Consider the following 22,394-nt stretch of genomic DNA (forward strand, 5'->3'; position numbering starts at 1 on the left):
CATGGCACCAAGTGCCACGTCCAACCTTGCCTTGAACAGCTCCAGGGACGGTGACTCCACCACCTCCCCGGGCAGCCCATTCCAGTGTCCAATGACTCTCTCAGGGAAGAACTTTCTCCTCACCCCGAGCCTAAATTTCCCCTGGCGCAGCCTGAGGCTGTGTCCTCTCGTTCTGGTGCTGGCCACAACCACCCCTCAGGTAGTTGTAGACAGCAATAAGGTCACCCCTGAGCCTCCTCTTCTCCAGGCTAACCAATCCCAGCTCCCTCAGCCTCTCCTCGTAGGGCTGTGCTCAAGGCCTCTCCCCAGCCTCGTCGCCTTTCTCTGGACATGCTCAAGCATCTCAATGTCCCTCCTAAACTGGGGGGCTGTGAGGTCACCCAACCAGGGGACCAGTATTGAATCATGGAATCGTTTGGGTTGAAAAAAAAGAGTTTTCAGGCATTTAGGCTGTGGGCAAAGCTGAGCCCTTCCGTGTCTGCATCGCCTCAGCGGGGGAAGCTGACCTTGCTCCAGGTTGTTCCCCACCATCACCGAGCATTTCTGGTGGTGACAGAAAAAGGAGCCCACCCACAGCCCTTTCAGACGCTCGGTTAACAAGAAGCTCTCTTGCCTGCTGCAGGACGGTGGGAAGCCAGCCCAGAAGAGCCCCGGGGAGCCGAGCCTGGCGCTGACGGGGCGGGAGCGCTCCGAGTACGTGCGCTGGAAGCGGGAGCGGGACCAGATCGACCTGGAGCGGCTGGCGCGACACAAGAACGCCAGGGGCGAGTGGCGACGGGCCTGGGACGTGGAGAAGTCGGAGCACATGTAGGTCCTCCTCGGCCCCGTGCGCTTTGTCTGCAGCAGGCCACCTAAAGCCAGGGACGAGACCTTGTGTAGTTCTCTCGCTGATGGAATCCTCTGCTCCTGTGCCTCCCCCGGACCAGGTCCGCAGTGCTGTCTCTTTCTGCTCCTGACCGTGTCTGGTGGGACCAGATATCTGAGTGCTGCTCCTGTTTGCTTTCTGATGGGGGTCTCCTCCCCTGATAGGAGGTGCTGTGTGCTGCTGACAAAGCTTGCCTGCTTTTGGTCCCCCCCAGGACTTGGACTGTGGGAGAGAGTGGAGCATGAATCAGTGCTCTGTCCACAGCTGGAGGATCCTCTCCATCTCTGCACAGACAAATCCAGTAGCAGGAGGTGCTCTCCTAGAGACAGGGACGGACAAACTCACATTGCAGGCTTTCTCACTGCCCTGCTTGTTTCTGCTTGTCAGCCAGAGGAGAGGGCAACAGGCCTAAATCCTCTGCACCTCACAAACCAAGCCCTTTCAGGTGCTGCAGTGGGAAGGAGTCACTTAAACATCTGCTCTGGGGGAAATGATGGGGACAGCAACATGGGAAAGCTGTTACTGAGGTCTGGCATCTCCCTGCTTTAAGCACTGTCCCCCAAGCTGTGCTTGTTCAGCTGGGTCACACCAGGTAGAAGGCTCTGGAGGATGGGTTGGCACCTGCAGCAGGATGAGGCTTGACAGGGTGTGGAGCTGGGGAATGTCTTCTGATAGAAGCTTGTACAGGGCTGGTTGGTGGGACAACCTTTTGGCTGAGGAATGGCACCAAATACATAGGTTTCACTCCCTGAGCCCTCAATAATGAGAGGTAAATTGACTCAAATGGGTGCTGAGTGTTGCTGTAAAGGCAGCTCTGAGCCCCACACTTCTCCTTACATCAATTTTGGAGAGAAAAGCCATAATACAAACCAAGCAGGATTAGAAACCAATCAAATGAGTGAGAGCTGAGGTGACAGGTCCTGAAGCTACTCCAGACTGTGTTTGGAAGCTTGGGGAGCTGCATTTGAGCCTGGGACAGCTACATTTCACCAGCACCCTAACACAGTCTGTGCCATGTGAACTTCAGCAGAGGTTAATGACTTTTCTCTAGCATCAGGTGATAGAAAGAGAGGCAATGGCCTGAAACTGTGTCTGGGGAGGTTCAGACTGGAGACGAGGAACAATTTTTTTCCTGCAAGAGTGGTCAGGTGTTGGAACAGGATACCCAGGGAGGTGGTGGAGTCATCATCTCTGGAGGTGTTGGAGAACTGTGTGGACATGGCACTTGGGGTTTAATGGCCATGGTGGTGTTGGGTTGTTGGTTGGACAGAAGGATGTTAAAAGTCTTTTTTTCCAACCCAAACAATGCTATGATTCCATGCTAGAATTAAATCCATCCATATAGGTGCTGATGCAAAGGTTTTAGAGGGTCTCCTTCAGGGGTAGAATTGCCTCACAGCCTCAGCCCTCCCTGGGCAGTGCAGTTGCAGATCCTGCTGCCAAGCCTGCATGTATTTGTCAGTGGACAGGTGCAGAAAGGGCCACAGGCTGGAGCCTGCTCATCTCAAGGTCTCCTGCCCACGCTTTTGCCTGCTGGAGGAGAGCCATCAGGTCTGACAATGCCTGTTTTTAACCTGCAGGTTTGAAGAGGACTTTGTTAAGGATGGGGAGCCAGCCTTGGATAATCCCAGCCATAAGAAAGGTTGGCAAGGGACACCTAGACTCTGCCCTGATGCTGGGGAATGCCGAATGTCAGCTGTGAAACTGCTTCCTGGGCAAACGCCTCTGAGTGCAGCGCTGGGGTGCCAGCCCTCTCTGCCCTGCAGAGTGCCCAGGGCTCTGAGTGTCTGGGTGCTAGAGCTTTTGACCTTCCCAGCCAGAGCAGTGGCTTCTGTAACCTCCTATGACATGACCTGGAGGCTGGATGCTGCCTCCTGTCCCAGACACTGGTTTGAGAGGCAATCCTATTCCAGAGCACATCATCTCTGATCCCTGTGGCACATGCTGGCTTCTTTACTAGCAGATGTCCATCACGAGTCCTGTTCCTCAGGAGATGGACTGGCAGAACAAAGCTTTCCCTTGTGACACCCTGTTTGAATGTCAGGCTTTCTGCTGCCTGTCCCTTGCAGAACCTCACTCACTCTATGCACGCTTTGCTTTGTCCTTCCAGGGGGAAGAAACCCAAGGAAATTCCAGCACAGATCTTTTCCTTCCAACGGGAGAGGTGAGTAAAGCCCAAGACTTGGTTGCTCACCCCTCTAAACGTCAGCACCTCTGATATGTCCTCATTGAGAGAGTCCACTTGAGATTTGGTATCACACAACATGGTTGCTCTCATAGCTGTGTGGTGCAAGTCTGTGCTGTGTGGCAAGGGAGGAGAAGAACAGATCTTACAGACCTGTTTCTGCAAGAAAAGTAGGTTCTTGGTGTGGTGAAGTGCTCCATAAGATTGGTGGTTGCAAGGCTTTTTCAGGTTGTGGGTGCCCCCTCCCTGGAAATGTTCAAGGCCAGACTGGATGTAGCCTTGAGCAACCTGGGCTAGTGGAAGGTGTCCCCATCTAGTGATGATCTTTAAGGTCCCTTTCCACCCAGACCATTCTGTGATTCTATTTCAGTTTGAGAATCCCTTTAACATCATCGAGTCCAACCATTATCTAACCCTGCCAAGTCTGGGGCTAAACCATGATCTCATGTCCTCTGAGAATGGCACGAGGGAGACTGTGTCCCAGGAACAAGATTTAAAGTTCTAACTGGACTTTGGAACAGAAACTGCAGAGGAGAGCCCCTTCAATTCTCAGTCTGTGTTTGTTGCCTTAGAAGTGACATGTGCAGCATGCACACAGTTCTGGGGGCTTCCCCCACCACAGGTCCTTCCCAGTGATACAAGGGTGCTGGTTCCTTTGGAGGTCCTTTGGCTCTTCCTGCTCTTGCATGGCATTTCCAACCTGTCTTGTAGGTGGAGGACAGCATGGAGTGAATGTGAGCGACCCTGGTCAGAAGGCAGTGCCTGCTATGAGCAGCCGAGCCAAGGGGAAGGACAGACTGACGGGCAGAGCCAGGAGGTAAGGAGGTTGCCAGCAGTGCCATGGGCACTGTGCTTGTGATACAGAGGTATGGAATCACAGAGCTGTTTTGGCTGGAAAGGGCCTTTTAGGACCATGGAGTTGAACGTTAACCCAGCACTGCCAGGCCACCCCTACACCCTGTCCCTCAGCACCACATCTGCTTGGTTTTGAAACTCCTCCAGGGATTGGGACTGCTCTACTGCCTGGAAGCCTGAGCCAAGCCTTGACATACTTTCCATGAAGAAATTGTTCCTTGTGTCCAGCCTGAACTTCCTCTGAGGGCATTTCCTCTTCTGCTGTTGTTTAGTTCTTGGGAGAAGAGCCCAACTCCAACCTGCTTTCAGGGAGTTGTAGAGAGCAATGAGGTCTCCCTTCAGACTCCTTTTCTGCAGGCTGAACAACCCCAGGTGCCTCAGCTGCTCCTCACCCTTCCTGTTCTCCAGACCCCTCACCAGCTTTGCTGCCCTTCTCTGGACCTGCTCCAGCCTCTCAATGTCCTTCTTGCAGTCAGGGGCCCAAAACTGAACCCAGGATTTGAGGTGTGGCCTCACCAGTACTCAGTCCAGGGGGGGAGCAATCACCTCTCCAGCCCTGCTGGCCACACTGTTTCTGATGCAGGTCAGGATGTTCAGGTCTCATTTGTTGCCTGTGAAGAGATAAAGATACTGCTCCAAAAGGAGAGCTGTTTGGATGAGTTCAGGTTGGCTGGGGCCTTGTCTGGCAGGAGCAGTTTTTGTGGGGTCTGTGGTATCTGTGGGGTCTGTTCTCACTGTACTGACATCCTGCATCTCTGCTAAACGTGCCTGGGGAGGGCAGGGTGTCCCCGGGTTGCATTGGCACATGCCCCAGGCAGCTTTTGAACACATCTGACTTCCAGGCATGGCTGATGTAGAGGAACAGCCTCCAAAGGTGGTTCCCAACTGAACCAGCAGTAATTAAGACTGACACTGTGGTAGTCTCCTTCTTTAAACAGCTCCTTCTAAAGCCCCCTGACCTGGTGGGGAGGGAGGTGACCTGCTCTTGCCAGCTGCGTGCAGCACATAGCAGTGACTTGCACAGGAGTCATTTCAGAACATCAGCAAAACAAAGCCATTCTGCAGGTTCTCCCATGGCCTCCCAGGCCCCCTCCCCTGCTGCTCCCCGTAATTAAATCTCAATGCAGTCTCCAGTTTCCTGGAGCCACGCTGATGGTTTAATAACAGTGATCATCTTCACAGCACTGCCATGCCCTTTAGCAGGCAACAAAAGGATGAGGAGTTGATTATATACCCCAGGCCTCTTCATTTATGCAGACACAAAAGCTTTTCTGAGCACTGAGTGCTGGTGTTCTTCAACCATCCAAGCCAGTTATGACCATGCAGTCCACTGGGCAGATGCACATCCAGGTCCTGCTTCACAGGGCTGCTGGCAGCATTTCCCAGAGAAGCTGCTCACAGAAGCATAGACTCACAGAGCTGTTGAGGTCAGAAGAGACCTCTGAGATCGTCATGGGCAGCTGCTCACCTGGAGCTCACAAAGCCACCAGTGCCCCTAAGCCACTTTCCTCAGCACCACATCCACACAGCTCGTAAACCCCTCCAGCGAGGGTGAATCCCCCACCTCCCTCAGCAGCCTGCTCCAGTGCCTGAGAACCCTTTCTGGGAAGAAATTGTTCCTCATATCCAACCTGAACCTCCCCTAGTGCAGCTTGAGACCATTCCTTCCTGCCTCTAACCTCCTTTCAGGGGGCTGTAGAGAGCCAGAAGGTCTCTGCTCAGCATTCTGCTCTGAAGACTAAGCAGCCCTGTTTCCCTCAGAACTGTTCAGGACATGCTTCAGTGGGCATGGTGGTGGTGGGTGAACAGCTGAGCTGAGAGGTCTTTTCCAATGTTAATGATCCTGTAAGAAACTCTTCAGCTGAAGGTCAGCTGCTGCTGCCTGTTCCTTGACTGACCTGAGGAGCTAGGCAGGGTCTGTGTAAGCAGGGACATAAAATCATAAGATGTTAGGGTTTGGAAGGGACCTCTGGAGATCACCAAGTCTGACCCCCCCTGCCAAAGCAGGGTCACTTAGGACAGGTCACAGAGGAAAGCATCCAGATAGGTCTTGAAAGTCTCAAGGGAAGGAGACTCCACACCTTCTCTGCTCCAGAGCTCCAGCACCCTCACAGCAAAGAAGATTCTCCTCGTGTTGAGGATTCTGCTCTCAGGACAGCAGTAGGTGTCACATTCAGAGCCTGGCACACTCTATTAGGCCTGAAGATCTTGGAATGTTGCTTTTGTTTCCAGTGGCTGTGCTTGAGGAGGTGCACCTGAGCAACCAGAACTTGCAGCTCCTTTTGCTAGGGACTGGGGATCCACTTAAAGATGAGTTGCCTGCTGCCCTCCTAAGCCCTGCTGGTTAATCAGCCTTGTTAAAATGAGATGTAATTCTCATAACTGGATGAAGCATGGGATCATCAGCACACAATCCAGTTAGCTTTGCCTGGGAGTTACATCCCACCCTTTCCCATTCTTCAGCTCCATCCCTAATGTAATGTCCTTGGGAAAGAAGCTGATGAGCTGTAGTCCTGCTGGATCTGTCCTGAGCTTGGACTGCAGCACGGCTGGATCCCAGCAGATCCCAGAGATGTTCAGCATAGGCACACCAAGAGATCTGCTTGGGTGCTGCTACTTTCTATAAACTCCTTGGAACATGCCAGTTGAGCACACTGGCCAGTGCAGAACTGCTGTCTAGCTCCTTTGGGCTAGCTTTAGAGCTGGGGTGGGGAGGGGATGTCTGCTCTGGGCTGGCTCTGCGGGAGCCAGGCAGTTGTAGAACAGCCAGAGCAGGGAGAGGCAGAAACCTGCAGTAAGCAAGTCCTTCCTCTGTGTGGGAAAGAGGTCATCAGCTCCATCAGCAGCAGTGCTGGATGCAGGGGGAGCTGGTCTTGAAGGCAGCACCTGAAGTCTCTCATGGCTGATGATCTGTGATGAGCTCTGCCTCTCCAGCCTGACTTTCTGAGCCTTTGCAGGGCACCACTGAAAATGCGGCCCTGCTGGTGCAGGCTTCTTCCACAAAAAGGTGGTCTGAGCTGGTGATGGGGACCTACTTTGTGTTGAGGACAGGACCCACCCTGGGGTGGGTGCAGAGTCTGTGTCTGAGCCCCGCAGGACTGCTGCAAGCAGTTCTTCACCCTGTCAATGAGGACACTGTCCCCAGCTCTGCACTCGGGAGGTGCAGCAAAGGCAATTGACTCCTGCCCTCAGGAGTGGGCTAGGTGTGAGGCAGCTGGGTGTGATTGTGTGGTGCAACTCCCACATCAGTTTCGGGAGGACACGTGGGGTCACTGTCACACGTCTGCCCCTGGGAACGCCTGCCTGCAGTCACCTCAGTGTGCATTTCCATTCCTGTTGTGGCTTGGCCCAAATCTGCCAAAGGAAGAGGCCAGCAAGCCCAGCAGTGTCAGTCCAGAGAGGAATTAGATCTCACATGCACAGAATCCCAGCGTGCTGCTTGGAGGGGACCTCTGGAGATCATCCAGTGTACCCCCCTGGTAAAGCAGGGACACCAACAGCAGCTTGCTCAGGATCACAATGTTCAGATGGCTTTGGAATGCCTCCAGAGGAGGAAACTCCACAACCTCTCTGGGCAGCCTGCTCCAGGGCTCCAGCACCCTCACAACAAAGAAGTTTCCTCCCATCTTCTGGTGGAACCTCCCAGGGTTCCAGTTTGTGCCCATGGCCCATTGCCCCTCCCTGTCTGCTTCTCTGCCTGGCACTGTGCAGATCTGGGACACTTGAGTACTGTCAGACAAGCAGGACAGGGCTGTGGCAGACATCAGCAGGAGCCACCTGTGGGTCTTGTTAGTCTGGGGCCAGCTGCCTTTTCTGGCTGCTGGATTCTAGGTATTCATTCCATTTGGAATTGTAACAACCAGCTCATGGAGATGTAGTTGTCTCAGATGAGTGTCTCAGGAAGGGCTGAGTCCTTTGCAGGTGCCAGGAGCAACTCAACCAGGAATTGGCCACCTTTACCTCTTGCTGCCTGCTCAAAGGGCTCAGACAGGGAATGGCTGGACCTAGTAGGGATTCCCACGCAGGGGTGAGGCAGGGAGAGTGCCTTTGCCACAGGAGAACTTGAAGGCCTAAATCCTGATTTGGCTTTTTCCTTGGCAGGTGGGATGCAAAAGAAGGCGAGGAGCTGTCTTTTCTGAAGGATGACCCTGACAGCCAGGTGGGTGCATGACTTCAAGGCCAGCTGCTGAGTTCTCTCAAAACATCCACTGTCAGGAAAGTTGAAGGCTTTTGGCCAGGGCAGAGCTGGGAGGCCTCCATATTGGGGTGAACGTGCCCCTCGTTGGCACCCTGCAGCTGGCCTGATGTGAGAGCAGCCTCACATCCTGCACTGACCTTCTGCCAGCACAATAATCCCACTCTTTCTGCTCCCTGGACACTTCTCCACCTATGTCATTCTATGGCCTTCACAAAAGTTTCCTCAAGTTCCTGGCAAGGAATTCTTTCTGCTGTTTTAATGAGCTGAGCTAATTATCCCCTCCTTTTCTCAGAGGAGCCTCGCTATGGACAAGTGGAAGAGCAGAGGTGAGGAGGGGGTGGAAGAGAACTGCACAGCTGACCAGGAGGAGAAGGTGAAACAGACAAGCCCCCAGGATCAGGGGGCCCCCCTCTCACAAAGTCTCCGAAGCGGGAAGGTCCTGTCTGCCCACAACGGCCAGAAGGAGGAGCAGAGAGGAGTGAAGGGCATGGAGGTGGCCGTGCCCAGCGCAGGTGCCTCAGAGCCAGCGCCCAAGCCAAGTCAGGAAGGCACCGGGGAAGATGCCGATGGGACGCCTGGCACTGCTGGTGTCTGCCAGGAGAAGGAGAGCGCTGACAGCTCTGCCCCACAGAGCAGCTTGCCGAGCACTGTGCAAGCCACCAGGCACAGCAGTGAGGAGCCTTTGTCACTGCCTGTGGCACCTGGCTCAGAGCAAACCTCAGCTTCAGGACAGGAGCCCACGGAGGGCTCCCCAGCCAGCCACGGAGGAAAGCTGGACACAGCAGCAGGAGACAGACTGGATGCAGGTCAAGGACAGCTGGTGGGAAAAAGAGGGGAGGAAGTGACCCAAACCAGTGCCACTCAGGGGCAGACATTTGCACTGAAAGATGGGCAAGATGCTGAAGGCACTGAACACAGAGAGCCTCTGCCCCCGAGGGACACCAGCTCTGAGGAGACTGTTGTGTCTGAGCAAGACACAGCAAAATCACAGTCCAGGGAAGGGGACCAGCCTGAGGACTGCAAGGACAAGGACAGTGAGGACACCCACAACTAGCAAAGATTGTACCAGCTGGCCTGAGACAAAAGGTGAGTCCCTTACCCCTCTCCCCACACTGTGCTGGTTATTGTATTGCTGGTCTCAGCCATGGTACAGCCCCACAGCCCCATTTTCTGTGGCCATAATGGGTCAGAGCACCAGATAACCACCCAGAAGTGCTCACTAACAGCAGTACAGGCCCTTCTGGAAAGGAGTTTGGCTAAGTTTGTGGTCAGCAGGAGTATGGACGTGTTTGTGTCCCTGTACTTAGACTGGTGAGGCTGCTCCTTGAATCCTGGCATCAGTTTTGGGCCCCTCACTCCAAGGACGTTGAAGGGCTGGAGCAGGTTCAGAGAAGGGCAACAAAGCTGGTGAAGGGTCTAGAGAACAAGAATGGTGAGGAGCAGCTGAGGCAACTGGGATTGTTCAGCCTGCAGAAAAGGAGGCTGAGGGCAGGCCTTGTTAAGACCCTCTCACAGTGAGAAGAAAGCTGGGGACAGGCTTTTGAGCAGAACCTGTTGTGACAGGACAAGCGTTGGTTTAAACCAAGACAGCGAGATTCAGACTGGAGAGAAGGGAGAAACGTTTGACACTGAGGGTTGTGAGACCCTGTCCTAGGTTGCCCAGAGAGGTGGGAGATGGTCCATCCCTGGAACCATTCCTGTTCAGGTTGTTTGGGGCTCTGAGCAACTGCATTAGTTGCAGATGTCCCTCTGACTGCAGCAGGGTTGGACTAGGTGAGCTTTAAAGGTCCCTTCCCACCCAAACCAGTCTGGGATTCTATGACCATTCCTTGAGAGACAAAAAACCCAAACCAACCCCCTGGATTTCTCCAGCACCAGCTCAGCACAAGCAGCACAATCCCTCTGCCTGGCTGTCCAGCTGGGCTCCTAGGAGCAGCCAAACAACTACCACCACAAAGGAAAAGCTCCTTTGGTTCAAGGGGGTTACGTTGTCAGCGTGTTGGGAGTGAGAAGGTCTCATGTCTGTCCTGCTGGTGCTTTGAAGTTCCCCAGCTCCCCGTGGCAGGCTGCACAGCACCACAGATGGCAGCCATAAATAGCCACCAGCTGGTGGCAGTCCCTTCACTCTCCCCTGGCTTCTGTTTCCTACTGCTCCACAGGCAGCAGGTTTAGACCACAGTGTGCATACAGAGCTGCAGAGCTCTGCTGTATTTCCATGGAGTTCTCCTTCAGGTGTTATTTCACAGCAGCTTTTTGGAACCAGATCCTTCAGGTTTGCCTCTATCTGAGGTTGGTTTGAATCCTTGGCAGGGCTTTCCTGTTTGGTCTTTTGTTGGTTTGTAGATCCTGGTGCCTGTGCCTGGCTCCAGGTGATGCTTGAGGGCAAGGATTGCACAAAGGGCAACCTGCAGGGAAACCTGTGTTCAGCAAATCCATGGTGTGTGGCATACAAGGGACCTCACAGGTGTGGGCATCACTTGACCTGGCCAGGCTAGAGAGCTGGGAGAGAGGAACCTCATGAAATTCAGCAAGGACAGGTGTAAGGTCCTGCACCTGGGGAGCAATAACACCCTGAAACTAGTAGAGGTGAGAGGTCATCTGCTGGGAAGCAGCTGCAGGTAGAAGAACCTGGGAGTGCTGGTGTACAACAAGGTCACCATGAGCCAGCACTGTGTCTTCATGGCCAAGAAGGCCAATGGTCTCCTGGGGGCCACGAAGAAGAGCATGGTCAGCAGGTCAAAGGAGGTTGGTTTCCCCTTCTACTCTGTACTGATGAGGCCATATCTGGGGTAATGGGTCCAGCTCTGGGCTCCCTAGTTCCAGAGAGACAGGGAACTACTGGAGCCAGTCCAGTGGAGGCTCTGAAGGTGCTGGGATTGGGGCATCTCTGTGAGTAGGAAAGGCTGAGAGCCCTGGGGCTGTTGAGCCTGGAGAAGAGCAGTCCTAAAGGATATCTGCTCAGTGCTCAGCAAGAGGTGGAGGGCAGAGAGCGAGAGGATGGATGGGGCCAGACTCTTGTGAGTGGTGCCCAGTGACAGGACAAGGGGCAGTGGGCACAAAGTGGACCCTAGAGGACCTTCAAGGTCCCTTCCAACCCAAAGCAGGCTGTGGCTCTGATCCTGTGCTCGTTCTGAACACGCTGGGGCAGCGAGCAGCAGCTCTGCGCCGAAGCTGTGCTTTCAGTGTGCAGAACTATACATTTGTTCTCCTCTTTGTGCCCAGCACCATGGATTCTGGTGCCCAAACCACCCTCATTATTTGCTTCCTCTCACCACTTGAGTACAGTCCTTAAGGAACTCCTGCGGGAACGGCGCAGAGAGCAAGTGGGAGGCTGTGGGTGGTGCCTCACGTGTGGCTTTTAAGAGCTGCTCACAGCCAGCTGCAGAGCCTGAGCCCAACTGTGCAGAGCTGATGTCAGCCACACACAATTCCCACATCATCCCACGGCAGCAGGTGGAAGGAGGGGGTGGTTTCACCCTGTGGGGCGTCAATTATAGTACCACAGGTCCTCTGTAGATGAAGGACTTCATGTGGCACGGTTAGTGGCTTGGCCTCCAGGAGCCACAGAACTGTTGGGGTTGGAAGAGACCTTTGAGACCACCAAGTCCAGCTGCTCACCTGCAGCTCAGCTCCACCACTGCTGCTGAGCCACGGCCACTGAATCATGTCCCTCAGCAGCACATCCAAGAGTCTTTAAGTACCTCCAGGGGTGGTGACCTCTCCACCTCCCTGGGCAGCCTGAGCCTTGACAACACTTTTTGGGAAGAAATTGTTCCTCATGTCCAACTTGAGGCTGTTTCCTTTTGTTCTGTCACTTGTTCCATGTCAGAAGGGACCCACTCCCACCTCACTCCAACCTCCTTTCAGGAGAGCCAGAAGGTGTCTCCTCAGCCTCCTTTTCTCCAGGCTGAACAAACCCAGCTCCCTCAGCTGCCCCTCACCAGACCTGTTCTCCAGACCCTTCTCCAGCTTTGTTGTCCTTCTCTGGACCTGCTCTGCCCTCAAAACCCTTCTTGGAACGAGGAGCCCAAACCTGACCCCAGCATCCAAGATGTGGCCTTGCCAGTGCCAAGTAGACAGGAAAAAATCACATCCCTAGAGCTGCTGAGCACTCTTGCTGATCCAGGCCAGGATGCCAGCAGCCTTCTTGGCTGCCTGGGCACACACTGGCTCATCTTCTGCCAGTCGTCAGTCAACACCCCCAGGCCCCTCTCCACCAAGCAGCTCTCCAGCCACTCCAGAACTGAGCAGCTGTCTTGGTAAATCCAGGCCAGCTGGAAACCTTTGCTGGTTCTGTGTCCATGTCACCAGCAGACATTGTACTGGGGAATGTCCTGAAGTGCCTGATGGAAAACAGGAGCAAAGTGTGGGCTGAGGGTCCAAGTTATGAAGAGCCTGAGTGACAACTGTCCTGGAGGACAGAGGGGTCACAGGAGACGAGAAAGATGATTAATGCAGTCAGGACCCATAGGCTATGGCCAGCCTGAAGGAGAAGCATCTGGTGGGATGCACCATCTCAGGTTGTCAGGACTGGCTCAGAACTTCCTGCCAGGAGGTATCAGGTAACTAACTTCACAGATTCACAGAATGCATGGATTGGAAGGGACCCCCAAAGGCCATCTTGCTCACCCCCTGCAGTCACAGGGACATCTCCAACTGGAGCTCAGGGCCCCAGCAAGTTTGTCCATGAATGTCTCCAGGGATGGGACCTCAACCACATCTCCAGGCAACCTGTTGCAGTGTCTCACCACCCTCAATGTGAGGAACTTCCTCCTAATGCCTAACTTCCCAGAGAGGCATTATTTTTCCTGTTGAAAGACAGATGTGACAGATTCCATGCCTGTACCAGAGTTGTGTCTCCTTCAGCCCTTCATTTTCCACAGTCCCCAAACTGGAGCCCAGGTTAAACCTTTTCTGCACAGAAAGTGTTCATGGGGCGGGTTTAAAGCCTGGAGATTCCATTTGGATGTGCTGCAGTTACTGGCAAATCAGTGGGGAAGCAGATGGCAGGAATTTGCACAATGCCACCTGCCAGCCCCAAAAGGAATCTAAAAATATCAGACCACTAAAAAACATCATCTCTGTGGAGTTCCCATCCAGCAGAAAATCCTCTACCAGGAATGGGCTGCCCAGGGAGGTGGTGGAGGCACCATCCCTGGAGGTGTTCAAGAAAAGACTGGATGAGGCACTTGGTGCCATGGTCTGGTTGACTGGCTAGGGCTGGGTGCTAGGTTGGACTGGATGAGCTTGGAGGTCTCTTCCAACCTGCTTGATTCTATGATTCTGTGCTGCCATGGATGTGCCCTCTGTGCCAGGCTATCACATATCCCAAAGCTCAGCACCAATGGTGAACACCAGTGATGGGGGCAGGGCTTGTAGGGACAGGATGAGAGGTGATGGCTTTGAGCTGGAAGAGGGGAGACTGGGACTGGAGATGGGGAAGAAATTCTTTAGAGTGAGGGTGGAGAGACACTGGCACAGGTTGGCCAGGGAGGTTGTGGCTGCCTCCTCTCTGGAGGTGTTCAGGGCCATGCAACCTGGCTTAGTGAAGGACCCTGCCCATGGTGCTGGGTTGAAACTAGATGATCTTGAAGGTTCCTTCCAACCCAAATCAGTTTGTGCTTCTACAATATGGTCTCCACCTGCCCTGCTCCTGGGCTTTGTGGAGCCTCTCAGCCCTCTGTTAAGGGGCAGATTTTGCTCCCCACCACAGATGCTGCTCACCCTTCTCTGCAGAGCAGCTCCTTGTGGGTTTCACCAGCTTCCACTGCTGATGTCTATTTATGGCACTAAAAATCTCCAGCACCTTCGAACCAGTTGGAGATAGAGTGCAGAGAGTGTGGTGGAGCTTTCATCCTTCGCTTCACATAACCAGGGATAAATATTTACCCCAAGTGCAGGGCTGGAATCCCTGGAGAACGGCCAACAAGTCCCAGAGAAGTAAACCATACACAAAAACCACAGAAGCTTTTCCCTGAATTCTCCTGAGAAAATTAATCCTAACATCTTTAGAGAAACTGCAGCTGGGGGTAGATTTCCAGAGCAGCTCCAGGGAGCTGACCTTGCAGCTCTGGCTGACGTAAACAGGAGCGAAGCAGGCAGGGCCTGAGCGCTGCAGGAGGAGCGGGCGGAGGAGGTCACTGCCTGAGCCCAACCAGCACCCAAGGTCGGTGCAGGAAGCAGTGCAAGCAGGACCCGACCCTTCTCAATACAGCTGTGGAGCTACCAGAGGACACAGCAGCTTCCTCAGGCTTCAGGAGACAAGATAACCACAGAACCATGGCATTGTTCGGCTTGGAAGAGACCTCTAAGGTCACCAACTCCAGCAGCGCCCTGGGCAGGTGCTCCCTGTTCCAATGCCTGGCCATTCTGGCAGGAAATGCTCCTGAATTTCCTGCTCTCCAACCTAACCCTCCCCTGGCACAAATTCAGGCCATTTCCTCTCTTTCTATCACCTCATACTAGGCAGAAAAAAATGACCCTCACCTAGGGCAGGTCACACAGGAACACACCCAGCTGGGTCTTCCACGTCTCCAGAGAAGGAGACTCCACAACCTCTCTGGGCAGCCTGCTCCAGGGCTCCAGCACCCTCACTCCAAACAAGTTTCTGTTCATCCTGCTGCAGAATTAGGACGTGGTGTGGCTGCATGCAGGACTTGGCAGAGTTAATCTTCATACCTCTGGAGTGATGGGAAGCCCTTCCTGTGGCACGCCATGGGAAAGTGCTGCTAACTTTGGGAACCAGGGATTATGTGAGGATGGGTCTGGAAGAAAAGGACTGGAGAACCACAGGGAAGGGCTCCAGGGATGCTCAGGAAGTGGTTGTTTAGTCTAGCAAAATGAAGGCAGCAAGGATGGAGGTGGATCTGTATAAATACAGCAATTTAGTGAACACCAGCGAGGGAGGAGAAACAGTCAAGGCAGAAACCAAGGCTGGTGGAAGGACCAATGTGGTAAGGAAGGCTGTAAATAAATCTGGGAAAATGAATGAGGTTGTTAACCTGTCAGATGGCCTAGAAGCATTCCATGGTTGGAGTGACTCTAGTCACCTTCAAGGCTGGCCTGACCAGCATGCTTTGGCAGGGAGTAGCACTATAGAATCATAAAGGTTACAAAAGACTTCTAAGATCACCGAGTCTAACCTTCTACCCAACACCTCCATGGCCACCAGACTAGGTAGAAGGTGCCTCATGGTCTTAGAGGTCTCATCTCTGGCCTCACAGTGCATGCTGGAGGAGCAGATAGGTACAGCCACTTAAAAAAAGCTAAGGGAGAGAAGCTGGTGTGATGAAGCTTAACAGATGGTCCTCACAAGGCACGTCTGAGTGTGCCTTGTGGTGTCTCACCAGACTGTCTGAGTGCCTCACCAAGAGCAAACTGCCCTTTGAGACCTCTGGGCCTGTCCCAGCAGAGCCCCAGCAAAACGATGCCCTCCAGCCCGAGCAGAGGATGGATAGCACCAGCCTCAGCTGAAGGAAAAAGAGCCAGGCTGGCAGACTTCTTCAGCTGCATTCAGCTGTAGTTTTCAGGGACCTCCTGTAGACCCAGCCTCATGATGTGAGAGTTAACCAGTAGCTTCTGCCGTGTTAGCTTGACCGCAGAACTCATCCCAGTGGCATTTGTGTCCAGCCAGGTGCTGTCAGGCTGGCAAATGCAAGGCAGATAATGTCCAGTTCTGGGCTCCCCAGTTCAAGAGAGATGGGGAAACTACTGGAGGGAGTCCAGTGAAAGCTGGGAAGATGCTGAGGGGCCTGGAGCATCTCTGTGAGGAGGAAAGGCTGAGAGCCCTCAGGCTATTGAGCCTGGATAAAAGCAGCTGGAGAGGGCTGAGCATCTGCTCAATGCTCAGCAAGAGTTAAAGGGTAGGGGGGCAAGAGGATAGGGCCAGGGACTTAAGGATCAAAAGGCACTACAAAAGGGCTACAAAGGTGTTGAAAGGACTGAAACGTCTGTCTGAGGAGGAAAGACTGAGAGGATTTGGGCTCTTTAGGCTGGAAAAGAGCAGACTGAGGGGGGGTCTGATCAATGCTGATCAAGACTTCAAGGGTGGGCATCAACTGACAGGACCAGTCTGTGTTCAGTGCTGCCCAGCGACGAGACAAGGGGCGATAGGCACAAACTTGGACATAAGAAGTTCCATCTAAACATGAGGAGCAACTTCTTTAAGGGTGGTGGAGCACAAGAGGAGGCTGCCCAAAGAGGTGGTGGAGTCTCCATCTCTGGAGACACTCCAAACCCACCTGGATGTGTTTCTGTGTGGCCTTCTCTAGGTGACCCTGCCTTGCTAGAGCAGTTGGACTCGGTGATCTCCAGAGGTCCCCTCCAACCTCTGCCATGCTGTGATTCTGTTATAACCAGCTTGGCTTGCATAAAAAGGAAGCCTCTAAAGGATTCATGTGCAGACGCTGCCATGGATATCTAATAAGGAAGTGCCCTGAGATCATACCCAAGGAGCTGCAGTGATCGATGCTACCCACAGCAAGAGGCTGAGGCTGTTGCTGCAGACGTTTTTCCTAGCTCTGTGTGTGTGCAGTGGATGGGGCTGGCCATATCCTGCTGCCAAGGGGCTGCTCAGTGCTGCAGCAGCACATTTTGGGGATTTAATGCTACTGGGAAGGGCCAGGAAGGAGATTTTCTGAGTTGCACTTGGTGGTCCAGGTACTGTAGAATGATCTGCCAGGTCTGAGCTGCTCCAGAGCCATCTCTGCTGGTTGTTGGCTGTTTGTCATTAAGGGTTTCAAAGGTCTCTGTGACAACCCAAAGTGCTCTGGGTGCTGGCAGACCGTTCTGGTCACTCTTCTGCAATGTTATCCTTGCAGCACAGACACCTTCTCCCTGTGCACAAGGGAGGCTGCATAGCCACAGCTGGTGGGATCTCTTACTAATTAGACACAGTGATTAGCATGGAGGAAAGAAGGCTCCGGAGAGACCTTAGAGTGGCCTTTTAGTACCTAAAGGAGGCTACAAGGAAGCTGGGGAGGGACTTTTTACAAGGGCTTGTCGTGACAGAATGAGGGGCAGTGGCTTTGAGATGGAAGAGGGGACATTTAGAACGGAGATAGGAAAGAACTCTTTGCAGTGAGGGTGGTGAGACACTGGAACAGGTTGCCTCCCCTGGCCTCTCCAGTAGGTCTCTGTCTCTCTGGAACTGGGGAATGCAGAAATTTGACCCAGTACTCCAAATGTGACCTCACCAGGGCAGAACAGAGAGGGAGGAGAACATCTCTCAGCCTGCTGGCCACATTTCATGGCCCCCCAGAAGACTGTTTGGATTCCTGGCCACAAGAGCACATTGCTGGCTCGTTCTTATCCTATTGTCCACAGCATTTAAAGGTCCTTTTCCCCAGAGCTGCTGTCCAGAAACCAGCCCCCAGCCTGTACTGATCCATGGGGTTGCACAAACACACATTACCTCTCCTGCTTTTGTGGGGTTTGATCTGTTTTTATCTCCTCCCTTTGCTGTTTTCTTTCAGCCTTAGGTGCTGAAATCTGCATCAGCAGATGAGTGGATTTAACCATGGATGCAGGGAAATGCCAGCTCAGCAGCTCTGAGCAGCACCCAAGCAACTGGAGGACAAAACAAGTCTGCCTTTGCCAATTAAAATCAACCTCTTTGGGTCTGGAGGCAGCCACAGGACAGCAGGCTCCTCTTGTGGCTTAGCTTTCTCTCCAGAGAAAACAGCATACACCACCTCTGGAGGTGTTCAGAAAATGAGGAGATGTAGCACCCTGGAACATGGTTTGGGGGTCATGGAGGTGTTTGGCAGAAAGCTGGACCTGATGATCTTAGAAGTCTTTTTCAGCCTTCATGATTCTGTAATTCCCTAAGTGCTGCATCCCCAAGCCAGGTCTCACAAGGGAGTGCCACAAAGCCCAGCCCCAGGTCAGCTCCTCCTCTTACTGAGCCACAAAACCACATAAAGATTATTGCTCCTGAGACAAAAAGGAGAGAGTAAAGTTGTCTTACCTGATGCAGAGGATGACTGGGAGCATGTTTCATCCGGACTCATAGGCTCAGTTTGTCCCCCGGGCTGCCGAGCTCCCACTGCTGCCCTGGCTTGTGGCAGCTGGGTCTCTGGTGCCTCTGAAGCAGCCCCAGCCCCGCAGGAAGGTCAGGCTGAGACTCAGCAGGTGTTTTTCATTTACTGCTCAGCAGTTCCTGAAGCCTGCTCATCCCACTGCTGTCTGCTCTCCTTTCACAGGATAACGTGCTGAAGGTGGTGGATGAGAAGAGCACAAGCTTGTCCTCACTCTTTGACCTCCTATGAAACCAGCTTTCAGCACCTGCCCCATGCCCTTCAGTACCATCCACTACACGTGGGGTCTTCCTTTGGCGTCCCTCACGCAACAGTTTTGGCCTCACCCTTCCCTATCCTGATCCCAAAGGACAGGGAAGGCTGCACACCCCAAACCTACAAAGGAGACATCATCACTTGTGCTTTGTGTTTGTTTTGCCTCTGCTGCAGCTGTGTGGCAAGCCAATGACACATCAACTGGATGCACTTTATCTTAGTCAACTAATCCTGTTTCAAGCTAGGACGCAGGTCTCTAGGCACACACCCCCTTCCCTTCCACACAGGCTGGCAGGGGCTGGGGGAGCTTCTCCCTAGCTGCTGGGCAGGGAGCAGGAGCTGGGGCAGGGGTGGTGAAGTTGTGGTTCAGCAGGTGGGTGACAAAGGGGTATTCAGAGCAGGGCTGGAGGTGGCTGAAGTGCTGGCAGAGGGGCGCAGCAGTGCCACGGGCTGCAGGGCACAAAGGGGGAAGGGGAGTCTTCAATTAGCTGTGAAGTGCAGGTGCTTTTGTTAAGTATATTAACACCACCTGGTCTAGTGGAAGGTGTTCCCGGCAGGGGGGTTGGATGATTTTGAAGGTCCCTTCCAACCTAAACCATTCTGTGGCTCAATGATCTCAGCCTTGAGCAGCCTCCTTCCTCCTGTGAGATGCAGCAGGACACAAGCAGCAGAGGAGCAGCAGGTCAGGAGGCTGGGCCAGGAGGCTGGGCTTTCTGCTGAGGTGGCTGCTGGAGGAGGCACACGGAGCTCAGCAGCACACACTACCCCCTCCCAACACAGGCCGGGCCCCAGCAGCTGTGGCTGCCTGCAGCTCCATGTGCCGAGCAAGGCGGCACAAATGCAATCACCTGCTTCTCCACCACACTGCACAGAGGAGCTTGCAGCAGCAGCCAGGCCACACCAGAACTGAACTGAGAGGGAGATCTCATCAATGCTGACCAATACTTGCAAGGGTGGGTGTCAGGAGAACGGGACCAGGCTTCGTTCAGTGATGCCCAGGGACAGGACAAGGGGCAATGGGCATAAACTGGAACATCAGAATTTCCATCTAAACGTGAGGAGGAACTTCTTTAAGGGTGGCAGGGCCCTGGAGCAGGCTGCCCAGAGAGGTGATGGAGTCTCCATCTGTGGAGACATTCCAAAGCTGCCTGAGCATGTTCCTGTGTGACCTCCTCTAGGTGACCCTGCTTTAGCAGGAGGGTTGGACTCAATGATCTCCAGAAGTCACTCCCAACCCCTAGCATTCTGTGATACCACAAAGGCCTAAGGCTTCCTCTGAATGCTTTCACCTTCCTGGTTGTGCCTTTCACAGCTTTGTGCTGGAGTAAGAGGGGAGCAGCTCCCCTAGAAGCTGAAGCAAGGGCATTTTGGCCCAGCCTTAAAAGACACTTTTCAAGTCATGAAAGAGCAGTTACAAGCATAAATGTGCCAAGATCCCAGCTGTCTGGATGGCAAGCAGCAAAGAGAATCACAGCAAGTAGAAGCCAGCTGAAGTGTGGCTGCCAGAGGAGGAGTTAACACAATTTGTGTTGAGGGAAACCTCACTGCTCTCTACAGCTCCTTGAAAGGAGGTTGCAGTGAGGTGGGGGCTGGTCTCTGCTCCCTAGTATCAGATAAGAGGAAATGGCCTGAAATTGTGCCAGAGGAGGTTCAGGTTGGAGATTTGGAACAATTTGTTCTTGCAAGAGTGGCCAGACATTGAAACAGGCTGCCCAGGGAGGTGGTAGAGTGTTCAAGAACCGTGTGGCCTTGGCACATGGGGACATGGTTTAGTTGCCCTGGTGGTGTTGGGTTGATGGTTGGACTCTATGATCTTGGAGATCTTTTCCAACCCAAACAATTCTGTGATTCTGATTCCTGACTAAACACAGAGCACAGAGGGTGTTACCCTCACCTTGAAGTGCTGCCCTAAAACTTGAGGCAGGAGTAAATAAAGATGTGGAGAGCTATGAGTGGAGATGAATGTGGTTCCATCACAAGATGTGATGCTAAGCAGAAGAGTAAGCTGCTTTGGTGGAAAAGGTGGCCTGTGTGGACAGAAACGCCCCATGCTGCTTTAATAAACTAGTATTTGCACAGGGGAGCTTTATTTCCACCCAACTTAGCCTGAGAATTTCCTCTGCTGCCAAATTCAGGAGGGTTTACTGGCTTCAGACCAGGCATTATCAGGAAACAGAGTGTGCAGCTTTCACATTTTATCAGCAGAAACATCTTCACCCCGCCCAAAGCCCAGGATGGGTTTAGTTGGACTCATCCAGCAGACAGATAAAAGCCAGATTGTAGAAGTGCTCCAGGTCCTAGAGATTCTCCATGGCTGTTGAAGACTGATTTTCCTTATCTGCCTGGCTCGAATGCCTGCTTACAGCTGTTGAATTGTTCCATTTCTGATGATTTGTCACTCAGGCAGGCTGAGTCCTTAACCAGCACACACCAGAAGCTGCCTTGCCTCAAGGTCCATGCAAAATACACCCTCAGATCCAGCTTGTGGCACCTCAGCAGCACTTGGGCACCCAGCCAAGGAAAGACTTTTACCCTGCCCCTGCTCCAGCAATTGAGCTGTAGAGATAAAACCCCAACTGCAACTGTTCTATCTTACTTAGCACCCCAGACTCCTTTTTGAAAGGAAAAACATCACTCCCCCCCTATTACCACCTCTTTTTTTCCCCCCCCTCTCCTGCAAAGCCAAATTATTCTGCATTGAATGATGCTGAGGAAGGACTGGGTCTGTTCCAAGCTCTGGGGATGGGACTGTACAAATCGTGCCTGTTCCAAGTGTCATTTTTTTCCCCCTGCTCATTAACACTTTGCTCAAATGCACTTTTTGGTTGGTGCCTGGATTGCAAGTTTTCAGAAAACTGTGGCTGTTTCTTCTTTATGGTGAGAGAAAAGGCTGAAAAGCTGAACAATCTGATGTAGAAGGGTTATTTATATGGAATAAAAGTTGTCATGAGGAGAGAAAAAAACCACACTCCATTTTCTTAGTCTTTCTTGGTCCCACACATGGAGTTTTCTGAACTGAATCAGTAATCTCTGCTTTTTTAGAGCAACAGCAACAATTTAAGTTGCTTACCCTTTAGGAGGGTGCTCAACTCTTGGGCTAGCTCAGCTCCTGCACCCAAAAAGCTCACTGCAGTGATGACTTCGGAGAGCCATCAAAGCCTTCTCACTGCCACGGCACTTCTCGTGCAAGCAAACATGATGGCAGCTTGCAGAGTGCAAAGTCATCTGGTTACAGCAGTACCTGATTCCTTCCAGCAGTGGTTGATAGCTCAGAGGCTTTGTGGAAGTTATTCCAGATCCTCTGGACAACAGGAAAGCAGCAGAAACAAAGCTGTAAACCCTTTGAACCAACAGAGCAGCTTGCGGCTGGACACCCTTCTCGTTGGCAAAGCTCACCACCAGTTTCAACACAGCAACTCTGGCTAAAATTGGTGAAACCACGGCATGCAAGCTTCTCTGCAGGTCAGGAGTCTTTACAGCTCATCTCACCCATCTCCCTGCAGTCAGCACCAACAACTGCTCAGAGTGGGCTGCTCCAAGCCCCAAACCTGACCAGGAATGTTTCCAGCAATGGGGCATCTCCCACCTCTCTGGGCAACCTGGGCCAGGCTCTCACCCCCCTCAGGGTCAACAATTTCTCCTTTCTTTCCTGTCTGAATCTCTCCTAGCTCCAAATCATCACCCCTTACCCTGTCACAACAGGCTCTGCTCAAAAGTCTGTCCCCAGCTTTTTTATCATCCCCTTTAAGGACTGAAAGTCCACCAGGTCTCCATGGAGCCTTCTCTTCTCCAGGCTGAACAACCCCAACTCTCTCAGCCTGGGCTCACAGCAGAGGAGTTCCAGCCCTTGAATCATGCTGACCTGCTCCAACAGGTCCAAGTCGCTCCGGTGCTGAGGATTGAAGAGCTGAATGCAGCACTGCAGGTGAAGTCTCGTGAGAGGAAAGAGGCAGAGTCACCTCCATCCTTGATTCATATCAAGATTTCAGACATGAATCA

At 53.0% G+C, this 22,394-nt stretch overlaps 1 protein-coding gene across 3 annotated transcripts in view; it reads left to right on the forward strand.

The window, feature by feature from the left end:
* CCDC9B (coiled-coil domain containing 9B) overlaps positions 1–21,363 on the forward strand; it is a 44,063-nt gene extending 22,700 nt beyond the window's left edge. For 2 of the 3 annotated variants that reach the window (XM_064163567.1, XM_064163569.1), the window contains 7 exons: positions 623–807; positions 2,446–2,507; positions 2,976–3,029; positions 3,762–3,867; positions 8,007–8,064; positions 8,396–9,189; positions 18,306–21,363. In XM_064163567.1, the coding sequence (XP_064019637.1) occupies positions 623–807; positions 2,446–2,507; positions 2,976–3,029; positions 3,762–3,867; positions 8,007–8,064; positions 8,396–9,157 (1,227 nt within the window). In that variant the 3' untranslated portion in view covers positions 9,158–9,189; positions 18,306–21,363. Of the gene's footprint in view, positions 1–622; positions 808–2,445; positions 2,508–2,975; positions 3,030–3,761; positions 3,868–8,006; positions 8,065–8,395; positions 9,190–17,576; positions 17,744–18,305 lie in introns of those variants that run through there. The other variant, XM_064163568.1, reaches the window with a different exon arrangement.
* Positions 21,364–22,394: the final 1,031 nt, after the last annotated feature.

This window comes from Pogoniulus pusillus, chromosome 24 (genome assembly GCF_015220805.1).
Source record: "Pogoniulus pusillus isolate bPogPus1 chromosome 24, bPogPus1.pri, whole genome shotgun sequence".
Lineage (NCBI taxonomy): Eukaryota > Metazoa > Chordata > Aves > Piciformes > Lybiidae > Pogoniulus > Pogoniulus pusillus.